Source organism: Eutrigla gurnardus (assembly GCF_963514095.1).
Source record: "Eutrigla gurnardus genome assembly, chromosome: 9".
Lineage (NCBI taxonomy): Eukaryota > Metazoa > Chordata > Actinopteri > Perciformes > Triglidae > Eutrigla > Eutrigla gurnardus.
Window position 1 is genome coordinate 15,186,545 of NC_139923.1, and position 16,927 is coordinate 15,203,471.

The 16,927-nt window shown below is 40.8% G+C and overlaps 1 protein-coding gene across 1 annotated transcript; it reads right to left on the reverse strand.

Moving 5' to 3' along the window:
• Nucleotides 1–4,004: 4,004 nt before the first annotated feature.
• cUnh11orf96 (chromosome Un C11orf96 homolog) lies at nucleotides 4,005–5,559 on the reverse strand. The gene has a single exon (XM_084017022.1). It carries the CDS (start codon nucleotides 5,180–5,182, stop codon nucleotides 4,802–4,804), a length of 381 nt encoding a protein of 126 aa, XP_083873148.1. The 5' UTR covers nucleotides 5,183–5,559; the 3' UTR covers nucleotides 4,005–4,801.
• Between the last annotated feature and the right edge of the window lie 11,368 nt (nucleotides 5,560–16,927).

A 16,927-nucleotide genomic window follows, 5' to 3' on the forward strand; every position in this document is an offset into this window, starting at 1 on the left:
ACCCCTTCAGTCATAAGCCCAGGATGTAGGTCAGGGATGCTTTTAGGAGAATGGTGCTACTGAGACACATATGAATGCAAATATATTTGTGTGCATTAAATGCAAACATTTACATGCCTGCACTCCTCACTCCTCACTGTTGGTTATCTCCAGGTCACTCGGTCAGGGGTCAAAGTTCATATGGCACATAACAGTAGTTAGAGATGATCATGGTTAAGTCCATCACTTCAACATATATCTCTAAAGGGTAAGTTACACTTGTTATGGCCGTTACCATCTTGAGTTGTCTGCACAAATAGCAACGTTGTCTTTTGAGTTTTCATCCATGATGTTGTTTACCTTTAGACTTTTATTTTTGTGTCATTTATTTATATAATATTGGAGCGTTTTGTTAATTGTATACTTTAACTGACACCAACTAGGCAGATCACCAAACTTCCACTGCTATAAATGTCAATAGATTACTTAAAATGCAATCAGAGTGAGCGTGTGGATGTGTGTTCTAAGACAGAAACGGTACAAACACACAAAAGAACCAACCGACTGCTTACCATAATGTTCTCCAGGCGTGTGGGTGGAATCACTGAGCAGATGCGCTCAGTCTGGCAGATAGATCTGGTTCCAAATCAATTATGCTACCAGATATTATTCATACTGACCATATATAAGGGCACATTAATGGAATAGCCTTGCCAAGATGTAAATTAACTCTTTTTTACATTATTGAAGTGGGAAAGTTTTCCTTCAGGGCAACTTGAAAACCTTTTCTGTTCCAGCTGACCCTAAAAATAAATCTTTCTGTCCCTACAGACTAACCTCCTGGCTTGTGTTTGTATTATAAACAAGGGAGATTTGGCTTGTTTTGGGGACATATTTGACTTGTTTTCAGGACATTTTGTGATAATGTGTCACTGAGTGACAGAGTACGTTACAAATTGTTGAAATCTGGTGCACTTAATTAAGTAAGATGCCAAATAAAATCGAAATCTGTTGACATATAATTGAATAGAATAAGAATAATGACAGCAGGTGCAAACTAGACTAGATTTAAATTTGCTTTTATAAGCCCAGGATATCTTTTTCACATAATCGGCTGTCTCTATCATCTGTCATCTGTGATTCATCATAAAAACAATTGTGGTCTATATAATGTCTGTTGTTATGTCACAATGCTGTAAGTTCCTCTTTCACCTGCTACACATTAACAGGTTTAACATTCAGAAGAGACAGGACCAGAACATATTTAGAAATTTACATTTTGAGTAACTGGATACTAGTTTTCATTCTCATTGAAATCCCATTGGAAACTCTCGAGAACATACAGGTTTTGTTCTCACAACTATTAATTCTTGAGCACTTATACAGATCTTTGTGTAATTTACAGCTGTTGATTCCATGTATAAGATAAGAGGAAATGTGTGCACTTCCACTTGGATGAGTCATAATGTCAGAAAACCTGAACTGTTGGAGACATTGGATTTGTGTTACATTTGCTGTCAGTCTGGCAAAGCCAGCCAGCTAACACACTGTCATTACAGTATAGTGCACTTAAAGCGGTGATGTTGCCTTTCAGCCATCTTGGCATCCCACCTATAATGAGGGGGGGCACATAGGCACTTTAACAAGATTAAGTCTTTTCAGCCTCCGCGTTTGAGGGTTGGCCAGACATGCTGCTTGTATAGTTTGTTCTGTGTGCTACATGCTCTATTTAACAGATGGTTGCCCTTTTATACAATTTAGTCTTCTGCCAGGCTGTTTACAAAACACCACGTCACAGGGTTGCATGAACCCTGTTCAAACAACTCTACGCTGGTTTCCTGGTGACTTTAAGATGCAACTGATTGCTCCTTCCTCCATTTTATATTAGGGGAAGGTTTAAAACAGACGCACACACAAAGGCATCTCGTTAAGATTTAGCAGTTTTTATTTATTTAGTGTATTGCAGTGAGAAGGAGCGGGCTGGTGATAGGACGGTGAAGGGTCGAAGTCCAGTGGGCACCGGAGGGTGGAGAAACAGGAACAATCCAGTGAACGAGGAACACCGGGAGCACCGGGGCAGGCAGGTGAGGAAAGTGTCGAGCTTGAGGTGGCCAAAGTGGTGACAGCTGGAGGCGAACTGCGAAAAAACACGAGTTCCAAAAGCACAAAAACACAGTAGATACTCTTCTCATGAAAGAGACACTAGCTAGTTTGGCTGAGAGCTATACCACAGACACAGGTGGAACAATTCAGTGTCTTCTTGCAGCCAACCAGGAGACTTTATGGCCAGGGCTGATTGCTTGATGAAGTAGACCTGATGCAGAGAGTTAGAGGCCACGCTCATGCACACACACACACACACACACACACACACACACACACACACACACTGTGTTTCACAATGTTTCCCTCGCTCTGTTTCTCAAAACCACTCCATACTCTTGATATATTTCAATGACGCAAATGCTTCCAGAGTTGCATTGCCACACATTAAAACAGGCAGTAAATCTGCTGTGAATGCGGTCGAGAATGACAGCTCTACAAGCACTAGACAAACAATTACTCATGTGTGTTTTTGTGTGAGAGACGAGGAGAGAGGTATAGAACTCTTGTGCTACCGGCTGGTCTTTGACCATCCTTTCCATTGGTTAGGAGACAACAAGCATCACCTGCATTCATTGTTATCCACAGTAAACATGCATATATGAGCTGCACTTTGTACATGGGGTGAGATGTTACTTCATTACAGTAAGTATGAGCACTGTCAACCAAATATAATGTCCCGGTGTCATAAATACTCGCTAAAGCACCAAATGGGTATAAATCCCTGACTGAAAATAGTCCCCAACAAATGCACTATTTACCAATGTTTATTTAACATTTGCTAAAAACTACAGTGCTCAGCCATTTTTAAAGAAATAAACAGCCGTTTAAGTAAGACATTACTGACCCTTTTAAATGAGGATGCTACATACCGGTAATTGAGTCTCATTTCTAAGAACTTTCACTATACTGCCTTTGTGGTAACCATATAGCTGAGGATAACTCCCAAACACACCATAGGGAAGTCGGAAAGTACTACAGACTAACGTATTTTTGGTTTTAGTCTTTTCATGGGATTTGCTGACAATAAGTAAACCACTGCTGCCCCTTTTTGTCTCACAAACACTGATCTCCAATCTGTGTGCCTCAGTAATGACATTTCCTCGCCTCGTCACACGCATCACAGTCCACCTACGCCATCATACGTCTGGAGAGAACGTCATCTTGAAGATTTACTTGATCAACAACAAGCACCCAGGCGGGTTCTCAACTGAAGCGCCCACAGTATTGTCTCCATCTGCAACATGCTGCTGACTCACACTCGGATGGAAGTCATGCATCACGTTCCCCTGGACACAGAGTGGATTAGGAGAGGGTTATTAGGATGGCTGCAGAGGGCACTTCTTTCATCAGGCTGGTGGTTGTTGTGGCTGAGTTCGCTAATGGCAACCTGACATAACTGAACCTGCGTCACCAGCCCAGCAGGCATGCAGTAGACACAGGTCAAGTGTAGAGTACTTACATAGGGGTCATACGTCAATTTATCTAAACAATAACACAGGAGATGGACAGCCAGTAAAGGCTACACATCACCTCCCACTGTCTCGCAACTTCCTCCTTTACGTGTTCCTGATTTAGTCGTAGGAATTTCTGATGGGGTTACATCTCAGCCAGAATGTCTCTGTCATCCATCAACCTTGCAGGGTCGATATAGTTTTCTTAGACCCATTGTTGTGGTACTGAGACTTATTGAACTTTGCAGGTCTTGTTATGGTTTACTTTTATGAGTTTCTGTTTTACTATAGTTAATTGATTGTCAATCAAGTTGGATTACAGTGTTAGTTCAGTTGGTGTAAAAAATGTCTGAATAGCATACCAATCAATGCAGATTTTAATATTTTTATATAATATAATATTTTCATATATTTTATGTAGCAATTGCACTCCCTAAAATGAAGGAATAAATGGAAAGTGAATCAAAATACTTGAAAATATTTATTAAAGTACTTATAACAAACATTGTAACATATAAAGTAAAACAAATATGAAGTATAAAGGTTATGATATACTTTCAAAGTCAAGGTCAAGTCAGAAAGACCAATCCAATATCACATCTACAACTCCACTTGGTTATGAACAAAATACGAGAATAAATAAAGATCATTAGAAAGGCTTTTTTTCATTGCTCAGAAATTGAAGAGTAGAGATTTCATCCGTGAAGCTGGAAAAAAAAAAGCTCTTGGCAAATACAACGGTACTCTACCGCTTCAGTGGCGGCCAGGTCACTACCAGTGTTCAGTACATTGCACAGTCAAAGTATTTACAGTGTGGTAAATCACGATACTAACAGTCCTTTCTATGGTGACTGGTCAAGTAGAAAAATCTGGATCGAAACAAAAATACCTATACAACTTTAAAATGGAAAAATATCAACATCAACTTTTCCATCATTCATCATTCAATCTACAGTAGAAAAGGAATACATTTGAAGAGTTTGTTCAACGCAGTGTCATCTGCTATTTTTTCACTCATCATATCTATACAGCAGTATAACCAGCCTGTGGCACTATGGAGATCTTTACAGAGGTGCATCAAGTGCATCTTCAAGCTGTATGTCGATATGTTAGTATATATTAAATTGCGTATGAAAGCAGCAGCTTACACACACAGGCAGGCTGGCAGATAGGCCAGTTTGGTACAGTTCAGTTGGCCTCCATTTGAAGCTGCGTCAAGGCGAAGCGAGGAACATGGGTGCCAGGAGACAGGTATATCCCACCACTCATTGGGTGGAGTCGGAGTCACTGGAATCCATGCTGGCCTGTGTAGGTGTGGGGGTGCAGCTGTGATGGGCAGCCTGTGAGCAATGTAGGGTCTGTGTGCTCCGCCGCAGGTTCTCCAGGGACTGCAGGAAGGAACGGCGTGCCCTCTCCTCCTCCAGAGGTGAAGAACCCTCTTCTTCTACCTCCGCGATTTCAGCAAAGGTGACAGGCTGTGTTTTGAAGCGGGCCTCCCGGGGTCGGCGCGAGCGGCTCTTGCCCCTTGCTGGGACCTTGGGGACGGGCAGCTGCTGGGGGAACTCCTCCATGGCCGAGGCCATAAGGTGGGCCGGCAGTACGTGGAAGCCAGAGGCCTCCATAACCATCTGACGCACAGCAGCCATTGGTAGGACGAAAGCCCAAATGGGGACGAAATTAAATTTAGTTTAGATCAAATACAACACCGAGTCAACACAGCTGACTGCCTGTGCACGTCTCAAAATGGTCTTTTCTTGCTCTTTCGGGTGCTTTGGGCTATTTGAAGAGAAGTGTCTGTCTCAGGTGCAACAAAGCAAAAGTTCATCCAAAGTCAAGACAAACAAACACTCCTCAAAGCTTCAAGTCCAGGCTCACTGAAGTTTACCAGTCTTAAAGAAACGACTGCCCTTGAGTTGCTCTGGTCAGCTTCTGTTCTTCACTCCTCGGTGTGAGTGCGTCTGTTTCAAGTCTGCTGTTGCCTGATATCTCTTTTCTCTCCGTCTGTTTCTCGTTTTGTGTGTGAGAGTCTGCTGAATTGAATGCCACCAACAGCTCCAGCACTGTCTTTTATAGCAGCTCACTACCCACTCAGTCTCTCTCTCTCTCTCTCTCTCTCTCTCTCTCTCTCTCTCTCTCTCTCTCTCTCTCTCTCTCTCTCTCTCTCTCTCTCTCTCCCCCGACTCCCTGCCAGGTCCCTCCCTCTGCCCTCCTTCCCTCTCCATCACGGTTCCGGCCTTCCGAGCAGTCAGCCAGTCAGAGTCACCCTACCAAAATAAACATATGAGGAGAAAATATCTGTGTGTGCGCTTGGGTGAAGGGGCTTTGACGGATTGAGAAAGATTTAGAGACACAGAGAGAGGAAGACAAAGGCAACGTTGAGAAACTCGAATGCTATTACATGTTTCAATCACAAAACAGTCCTTGTGACAAACAGAAGTTGGACCCAGCTCTGCAAGAAATAACTATTGTAAAGCTGCATTTCCGAGGTGCTGAATCAACTCTGTGACAATTTGAGTGTTGCAGTGTTTTCATATCGCTCTGCATTATATTAGGAGATGTTATTTTTATTGCCCAACTTATGTGTTGCAATAAGTGTTACTCTAGAGGCAGATTAAGTTTCGCTTGACATTTAGTGATCTGAGTGAGAAACAACAACCAGCCAAATGAAGGTAAATCTCTAGTAAGTCAGAGCCTAACAAGGAAAGAAAAACTGTCAACACGACTGTATAAGAGATACACAATGTCAGGGCATTATTGTGTTTATTGTTTATTTGAATTTATCTGCATCATGGTTGTTCAGCACTTTGGTCAACTGTGGTGGTTACAAATCAAGTTTGACTTGATTACAGTCCCTGTGTTGGTACAACTACCTCAGATCTTATCTTGAGTATGTACAGTATGTATCCACAGGAGTACTTGCATACATAGACCCACAATAATAGGATGAACACACAATAACAAGTAGAGAAATCCACCTGGATTTACTTTTGGACTGTGGGAATAAACTGGAGCACTGTGAGGAAGCCAAGATACACAGAGAGAACATGCAACATTCCTAAATATTCCTTAACATCAGCCTTTGGCACTCTGAACTATTAGGTCAGATGGAGCAGAAAAGCAGCATTCCCATGAGACATTTGGCATCCATCACAAGACAACCACAAACCATCTAGGCTACAATGTTGTTGAATTGTGTCGTATAAAATGAACTCTGTGAATACAATTTTTCTTCCTATACTATTTTGATGGGCTTTATTCTTACATTTCAGTCCTTATGAATACAATAAACTAAAATAGTGACCCTCACATGAGTAACAAAATTAAATAATTCACACAAACAGTTAAATATCTAATGCTCCTAATCAATACCCACTCTAAACAACTTAATGAAGAGCAGCAAACATGCACTAAGAATGACACTTCTGCAGTGGCTACTGTACATCTGTCTGATTCATGAATTTAACATACACACCCACAGTCCAACACACATATGATAAATGCCATTGACTGCATGTGAGCTGATACTGTCCTAGAATCAGCTACATGTCCTCTAGAAGCACAAAACCAAAAGGTGTCATCTTTGAACTAATAAAAGTGGAATCTAGGAAACGATTGTCGATATTTGAATTCAACACCCAACCAAATAACCCCCTCCGGATTTACCCACTGCCTTTTGTATTTAAACACCCATTGCATTTCCCTGTCCTGTCCTGTCCTGTTGCTTTGCACAAACACTCCATGTTACTGATTGGCAGGCTGGCTTGGACCAAACCACTTTCGTTGTTTCCCATTTCAACCGTCACCTACAAAACTACAGGCACGTGCAAAGGATGTTCGAGGGGCAGGGGCCAAACATTTATTAAAATACATTTTCTTTAAATAATTAAATAAATATATTCCAACACCATTGCAAATGAAGCAATGTACTTATTAATTTCACAACATTGTTAAAGGGATATTCAAATATATGTAGCCTATTTAATACAACCCTGTGGCTGAGGTTGGTTCAAACCCAGAAACATGACAGTTAATGATACTGTCTTAGTAAAAATGCTTTATTTGCCTTACCTTATTGTCTCTTCTTATCACCTCAGAAGGCATCTGCCTAATTGCTTCAATGAGAATATTGTAATAGTGTATGGCGACGATACTATTACTGTGTGCCAACACATTTCAATCAATCAATCATCAATCAATCAACCAATCAACCAATCAATCAATCAATCAATCAATCAATCAATCAATCAATCAATCAATCAATCAATCACCTTTATTTCAGCTCAAGAGACACTGAGGTTTCCCTCATTTACAGTGGCTACGAGCACACAATAAATACAATTACAAGGATGACATATTAAAAAACAAATATAAAATACTATAATAAAATAGAAAGAAATACTAAATGAGTAAATAGTTCAGCTAAACAGTTAAATCTGAAATCATAGATTTAAATATACCAAAAGTAGGAAGAGCAGTCATTTTTAAATTGCTCTGCAGAGCATTCCATGAGGTAGGGGCAATAAAGGCAGTCATTCCCAGGCTGGAGTGAGCTCAGGGAACCTCTAGTAGGAGCAGCTCACTGGACCAGGTACAGCAGGTCCCTGTGTTCCAGTCAAGCATAGCTGACATGTAGGGTTTAATATAATTATTAATTTGTATAATTTTTATATATAATATAATTCACATATGAATTCACTGAGGCTTGGAAGACATTACACCTTAGGCACAACTGTAAAAACAACACATAAGCATTCGATATGGTGTATAGGCTTTTTTACATTGAAGATAAAGAAAATATTGCATTAGAATCACAGACTGCACTTTTATGTGAATAGGAGGCTTTACACTCTGTTTCAAAAACAGCATAACAATAATCAATCAATTTTCAAAACAATTTAACCCTTTAACCTCAGCTGTAATGTTTAGAAGGTTGGTGTTTAAATAATTCCAAATGTATTTCTGATTTGATCAAGATGCTCAGTCTTACAAGTCACAGTAGACAAGTAAACACAAATAGACAAACACGAGGGACTCATCAGCATCACAGCTTCAAGTCAACATATCCCGTCATCTCAACTGTAACTGTAATGACTAAATGTATCAGTGTCACCGCAGATGGAGTTCAGGGTTGGTGTAGATCTGTTGGGTCAGTTACATTGACAGAGCTGACAGCATCCCCAAACAGATTTATTCTCTCAAATGTGACAGATCAGATGATCAGAGTGACATTAATCTATGTAGAGTCAAATGCTCTCAATTTTGATCCGAAACAATGATTGTTGACATCAAACCACTTCCTGAGTAAGTCAACACGCTCAAGGCAGAAACCTTTACTGCTGCCATCAAAATAAGCAACATTTATTTATGCACCTCAGCTCGATCAACAAAACCGATGTGCATTATTACTATATTTTTTTATAATTATAATTACACATTTCAATTCACGCTCAGTCGCTCTGCAATCTCTCAATGTAGATGGTTGTTGCAGGTCACATACAGTAATGTCATGGACGATGTCAACGACTGACGCACAGAGTGATGTCATCGGACAATTGATTCACCACTTCCACAAACAAGTCTGGCAAAGAAAAATCAAAGACAATATTGTCTTTTAATTTTGAACTTATGTGACAATTAGATTTTATTTTATATTTTATTATAAATATTATTTTCAACCAAAATTAGCATGTATATGCAGTTTTATAAACACAGGAAAACCTGTTTAAAGTAGGTGATGGACTCTATCCCTTTGCTATAGACCAGTATGTCTGTCTTTTTGGTGTTTCACATTTGGTGTCAAAAATAAGTAAACTGAAAATGTTACAGTGGTTACTTATTTTCTTTTGATCTGTTACGTATGCAGTCTCTCTTTCAAACTCTCAGACCAGAGTTCATGATTATTGTATAAAGTAATACTAATACTACTGTTAATACTACTACTACTACTACTACTACTACACAACTACCAACACCAAATGCAGATGGAACCCAAGGGCCTGGTCTGCTCGAGATTTCTGCCTAAAAGCCTATTAAGGCAGTGTTTTCTCACCGCTGTCGCTGTAACGCTTTCTCTTGGGAGATGTTGGGACTTTAAAAATGTATTAACTCTGAAAATCATGAGCGCGTTCTAGTCCTACTCTATGTGTAAAGTGTCATGAGATAATTTCTGTTGTGATACGACACTAAAATTTAATTGAATTGAATATTGGTACAGTGGAACAATTAACCAGGACGGTTTTGATGAGTTTTACCTTGTTTCCTGCAAGTTTGAATGAAGTTTTTTTTTACAAAGATCAGCAAAGCAAAATGGAGTGGGGAAGCTTTGAGGATCACATATAATGTCTATTTCTTTTCACATCTAACTCTGAGTGTGAGTCTATGAATTAAGGTTTCGTTTTGACCAAACCAGAATTAGTAATTGCAAGAACAGTGGAAAGACTAACAAAGACAGTTTTGATTTATTTCATTTAGTTTCTGTTGACTTTAAATTAAGTGTGTTTCGATGATCAGCGAAGTAAAATTAGTATTGTCTGACTGTCAGAGTCTGAGTCTGAAAATATTGATTGTATGCACGTTCATAAATTCAGCTCAGAAAATAAATTCAATAAATAATCATCTGTATATCAGTATGCATACTAGGCTATGTAGCTTTATGAATTTAACTTTCCCAATGTTCATTCATGAAAATAGGGCAGTGGATAAGTCAGTGACACATACTTACAAATCGTATCATAATCCAAAATCGCAGTCAGTGTCACAGTGGGCAAGGCAACATGTACACAAACACCAGAAACTTGGGGAAAACCTGACATCTGTCATCCACAGTTATGAATATTAACTTCAGTGTTTCCCGCAGGATTTTTTTCAGCAGCGGTGGTCCCCGAACCCTCTAGGGGGGTCCGGGGGCATGCCCCCCCGGCCGGAATTTTTTTGTACCCTTTACATTGGAATGCATGAATCTGGTGCACTTTGAGAGGAGAATATGCACTTAAATCCTATTCAAACAGTCCTGTGTATTACTGTAGATGGGATTATTGGTGTTGTAACTTTGCCTTTTGCGTCTTCATTTACAGATTTTTATATTTTTGTATAGTAATATTTAACAAAAAATGCCACAACGCAAATATAATTTGCACAATTTATTTACAGATTTTTGCCTAATGCTTAAACACTAAACATGGTTGCTATGCCCAAAGCATAACTGTTTTTTACATAAGACACTTTGTTCAAAAATGAAATCTCCTGCAACAATGGGCAAAACACATCTTTTTAAATTATAAACCTAACTAAAATTTAGCTGTGTATTTTTCTTCTTTGATGTTGGTTACGTGACATGTGCCGCGTGCTGCGCAATTGACGTTACGCGCTGTACATTTTCTAAAAGGAGCTACGTAAAAAATCCTTAAAAAAAAATCCTTTAAAAAAAAAAAAAAAAAAAAATTCTTTTTTTTTTTTTTTAAAGGATTTTTTTTGCAGCGGCGGAGAAAATTCAGCGGCGGCGGCGCGCCGCTGCTGTGTGAACGTGGGGGAAACACTGAACTTGTAGTATCACCATCAGTGGCATCTACATCATGCAACGTAAGATCGGTTGCACTAAGATGACAACTTTTTGGCATTTCAAGGGCTGACCTCACAGGCTTTCCCTTCCTGTGTTTGCAGGGTTTTCCCGAGTGATGTTATGGCCGAAAACAACTCCCCAGTTTGGTCATTGCATTCCCTACATGACACCTCAGGAGGGTGAGACGGAGACGAGTCATCCTGTTTCACACACACACAGACAAACACACACACACACACACACACACACACACACACACACACACACACACACACACACACACACACACACACACAGATTCAGCGGGGTTGTAAGTCGTGGACGTGAACTTGCAAATACCTCCTTGCTCTATTTTGAGTAGATGTAAGGTCATCCATGATGAAGCCAGCAGCTGCTAGTCAAGTGACATCAGAAGACATTTGTGATTCCCGTATTACGTATACGTGTGTGTGTCAAATGTGTATTATATATTGGCACACTTTTTCATTTCAAATCATCACCCGTTTGATTGTGTACATGTTTTGTGACACGCTTGCTGGGAAATGAGAAGTGTTCTGGGTAGGTACTGTGTGCGTCCTTGGGGACGCCTTGTTTTCCTAAAAGAGCCTGCCCAAGGCTGCATGTGTTGCTCACGAGGACATCGTTTGACAAAAACAATACCCAGAAAAAAATTTGCACTGCACTCGTCTTTCAAAGAGATTGTTAGAAGCTTCATTTAAAATGAGGAGGTGAAAGTTAAAGAACTGTTGTAAAAATATCACAGTCCATGTTAGAAAATCTCATTTCTAATTTCCCGTTTTTCCAAGAAAATTTAAATGTTATGTAAATTGTTTTATTTCGAAATCTTTCAAATGATCCTGTTGATATGAGATCGTGAGGAAATACTTTTGAAAATCCGGTATGCATAAACCTGACTTAGCGGATGGTTTGTTAAACACAACCATTGGAAAACTGTCTGGATAAGGGCAGGCAGCCCCTCCTATCCTATCCTCTGTAGCTATTGACTTTCAAGTTGCCACTTGAAATGATGTATATAAGTTTCTGTGTTTTGACTTAAAAGCTTATTAATATTTTCTATATATATATAATATGAAATACGCTTCTTGCAGTAATTTACTGACAGAGAAATATGACTTAGCTCTGCAGCTTTTCAATAGTATAGCCTCTTTTAGTTTATACTGCACACTTACTTACTGTATGTTTCAGTCTCACCGCTCTGATTAGCCAACTGTGCAAGCAGCAAAGCATCAACCTGGTTTAATTTGCTAACAGGAAGAGTGATGAGAAAATTATTTATTTTGTATTAATTTTGAGAACCACAAAAACTACACCACATTATAAGTTAATTAAAACAGGCCCTTACAAAAGCAGATTCCAACTGAGATCTTAACAGGAATATGAGCCAGTATCAGTGATATAATATGTATATAAATATTACAGTCCTGGTTATGAAACAGGGTCGGAAACAAGGGCATCGGCTGGAAAAGGAATCAGTTGGAGTCATTGTAATTAACAAGCCGGCTCAACTTTCACTTGGTTCCACTTCATTGGTAAGTGTGTGTGTGTGTGTGTGTGTGTGTGTGTGTGTGTGTGTGTGTGTGTGTGTGTGTGTGTGTGTGTGTGTGTGAACAATATATTTGTGTGTAGTGTGTGTGTGCGCAGGTAGAGTTACAGGGCTCAATGTAAGGGATTAGTTTAGGGGCTGACAATATAATTGGCACAGATAACACACTGGTAGAGATGTGCCATGTTAAGGATTTGGCAGTGTAGTTTGTCTCAATGTAGTATACATTTTCATTCTCATAACTGAAATTACATTGTGTGACTGACTGCATGTTAATTAGTGCAGCTGCAGTCACTCATAGTGTGTGCTAAACCAAATGCATAATGACACAGGACAACACTAGCTGGACAGTAAAGAACTTATTTCTGATTAAGGGATGCTTCATTTATAGCTTAGACACTTTTAAAAACACAATATAATCATTTGCAGACGATGCAGGTGGCAGTTGCTAAAGAAAAATGTCCAGAAGTACAATGAAAGTTTGAACATGCAGTCTAGCTCTGGCGTAAGTAATGCCTGCAGGCATGAAAATAATGAAAACACTGGTCACTGGTATTTTGAATGTTGTATTGTTGTTTCATCCCCCAGATAAATCCTCAATACTTTGGTGGTCCCCTATGTTTGTCAGCCACCAGGAGGTTGACAGTTTGGCTTTTATGGATGGATTGACAAAAAACACCAGGTGGTACAAGTTCTCCCTTATCCTGGGAAATATCTCAACATCTACTGGATGGATTGGCAGACAAATATTTAGTGCCATTCATGGTTTCAGGAGGATGACACAATTGGTTTTAATTGAAATGTTTCAACAAATATTGAATGAGTTGCCATGAAAATTGGTACACATCATCATCATCAGGTTAACATTTCAATTTGTTCAAAACAAAATCAATACAAAACAATAAATGCCTGTAAAAAATAATGACATTAAAATCAACATCAGCATGTTAGCATTGTCAGTACATTAGCACACTGCTGTTAGCTTTTGGTTTTTAGTTCCACACTACTTCACAGGCTAAATTAACTGTATTTGTGTTTACTGTATTTTAATTTCTATTAAACAATGTAAGGTCATAGTGCTCAGCTCTATATTCCTTTCCATTATCCAAAGTGTAACTTGGGTATTTTTCAATAGCAGCTTTATTTCCACATGTTTCATGTCCCAGGTGACAAATGGAGTATTGATGGAGAATGCTGTAGCCAACAGCCGCTAAATAGGCAGTAACACAATCATATCAGGCTATTTCTAACTGTCAATATATGTCCACGAAAAGTGCTTGGTTTTGCCACTGACAGGCTCAGATTGTTACCAGTTTTTGACAACATTACTCGCTCAGAGATGTCTTGATCCTATCATTATCATTATCGAAATCATGAGCCCCCGACTGCTAGATGTTGGAGTTTTCCCCAGAGAATGAGAGGGTCACCTAAATGTGTCTGCAAGTCACTGAGTGGATGTCTCTGATTGTTGTGTGTGCATATTCTGTTCTGTTGGAGGGACTTCAATGGGCAACGATGGAGTAACCTGGAAGAAAGCCCTGCCTGATCTGACCCCGTGTGGAGATTTGTTGTCCGACATCTCTGCTAGTCATGGATTGGCCATCACAAATACCATGTTGGAGCATAGGGAGGTTCACAAGTGTACTTGGTACCAGAACACCTTAGGCCAAAGATCGATGATCAACCTTGTGGTGGTATCATCATGTGTGCAGCCGTATGTCTCGGACACATGGGTAAAGAGAGGAGCTGTCAACTGATCACCAACTGGTGGTGAGTTGGATCAGACCAGGTAAACCCAAGTGGGACATGGAATCTGAGTGGACCACGTTCAAAACTTCCATTGTGGAAGCAGCTGCTAGGAATTTGCCAAGAAGGTCATTGAGGCCTGTCATGGTGGCAATAGATGTACCTGCTGCTGGACACCAGTGGTGAAGGAGGCCGCCAAGATGGAGAAGGAGGCCTGATGGGCTTGGCTTGCCCAGGGGTCTCCCGCAAACAGCTGATAGGTACTACTTGGCCAGGACAGCTGCAGAAGTTTCTTTGGCAAAATCCAGGGTGTGATAGGAGTTGAGGGAGACAATCAATGGAGAAGGACTTTCGGTTGGCCTCAAGGAAGTTTGGCAAATCGTTAGACGGTGGTGTTTAACAGCGGAGGGGAACTGCAGGCCCAGACTGGGGATAATGTCAAGCAGTGGAGAGAACACGTTCTCTGAATTTGTGGGAAGCTCTTGCCCATATCGCTGGCAGAGGTCACCGAGGTAGTCAAAAAGCTCCTCGGTGGCAAGGGGCTGGGGGTGGATGAGATTCGCCCAGAGATACTAAGGGCTCTGGACATTGTTGGGATGTCTTGGTTGACACCTCTCCAGTGTTCCGTATAGGTCGTGGACAGTGCCTGTGGAGAGGCGGACTGGGGTGATAGTATCTATTTTTAAAAAAGGGGGTCCAGAGAGTGTGCTACAATTATCACACTTTGCAGGTCTGTTGGAGGGGGCATGGGAGTTTGTTAATCCAGTCTACATGTGTTTTTTGGACTTGGAGAAGTAATATGACCATGTCCCTCAGGACATCCTGTAGGGGGTAACGTGAGAATATCAGGGCCGATGCAATGAGCTATCCGGTCCCTGTATAACCAAAGTAAGTGTGTATCCACATTCTTGGCATAAAGTCGTTCCCAGTGGGTGTTGGCCTCCATCAGGGGTTCCCCTAGTCGCTAATCTTGTTGGTGATTTTCATAGACAGGATTTCAAGGTGCAGCCGGAGGGAGGAGGGACTGAAGTTTGGGGCCTCAGAATTGCATCCCTGCTTTTTGCAGATGTTGTGGTTCTGTTGGCTCCTTCAGAACGTGACCTGCAGCACACACTGGGGCAGTGTAAAGCAGTAGGGATGAAGGTCAGCACCTCCAAGTCTGAGAACATGGTTCTGTGCTGGAAACCGGTGGGCAGCACCCTCCAGGTTGGGAGTAAATCATTGCCCAGGGGAATTCAATTATCTCGGGGTCTTGTTTATGAGTGAGGTAAAAATCTAGCGTTAGATGGATAGGCGGTCTGGTGCAGCGGCAGCAGTGAGTAGAGCCGCTGCTCCTTCGCATTGAAAGGAGCGAGTTGAGGTGGTTTGGGCTTCTAATCAGGATGCCTGCTGGACGCCTCTCGTTAGAGGGGTTCCAGGCACGTCCAACTAGAAAGCCGCCCTGGGGTAGACCCAGGAAAGGCTGGGGGGGATTATATAGCCCATCTAGCTTGGGAACGCCTCTGGGTCCCCCAGAAGGAGCTGGAAAGCATTACTTGGAAGAAGGACGCCTGGAGGGCACTTTCCATAATGTTCTCAGACACATAACGGTATAAAGAAATCTTGCTTGTCAGTGGCAAAAACAAGCACTTTTAGTGGTTGAACATTGACATTGCAGAATTGCCCGATTATATTACAGCCTGTTTAGTTGTTGCTGGTTGTAGCATTTCCCCTTTATATTGAACCAATTTCACTTTGACACACAAAAACTACATTCGTTATTGATGACTTTCACTGAGTAAGAAAACAACAGAGAGAGAGAGAGAGAGAGAGAGAGAGAGAGAGAGAGAGAGAGAGAGAGAGAGAGAGAGAGAGAGAGAGAGAGAGAAACAAGTCAAATCCATTATCCAGGTCCATGGGTCAAGAGGTGAGGTACACGCCGCAGGCCACATTCCTGAACTGGCAAATCACCCTGTACCCAGCGCGATGGGACACCCCTATTACCATGGCAACCTAAATGTCAGGGGACAGCAGAGAGGAGAGGAACCAAAGTTGTTCAGGAACAGAACAGCTCATGTCTTCCTCTTCCACTTAAATGTATTGACAAAAATATTATATTTTATCTTAATAAAGGTTTTATATGTTATTATTTGGATTGCTGTTCATTGAATATACATCTCTCATATTGTGTTCAGGCTAAGTTATTTGCCTCCAACTAAGAAAGGCTATATTTGATCAGTTTGTATGAATGATGTGTGACAAGTTAATATTTTTAGATGTGAGACTGCATTGAGGTATCGCTTCAAGGAAACCTTATCACTTTAATCAAGTCTTTTGGCAACAACAGGCAACTTATGCAAAGTCCCATTACAGCAAACGTAAAACATATCTCATACATATCCCATACTTGCTTGTGCAGTATTATAAAGAGAGGTATCTTTAGCTCTGTTTGAAAATACATGAGACGGGTAAAACAACAAAGACGTCATCTTCACAGGGTTGGCCCGGTTCCCTACCTTGTCACTCTTGAGTCAGTAAGACACC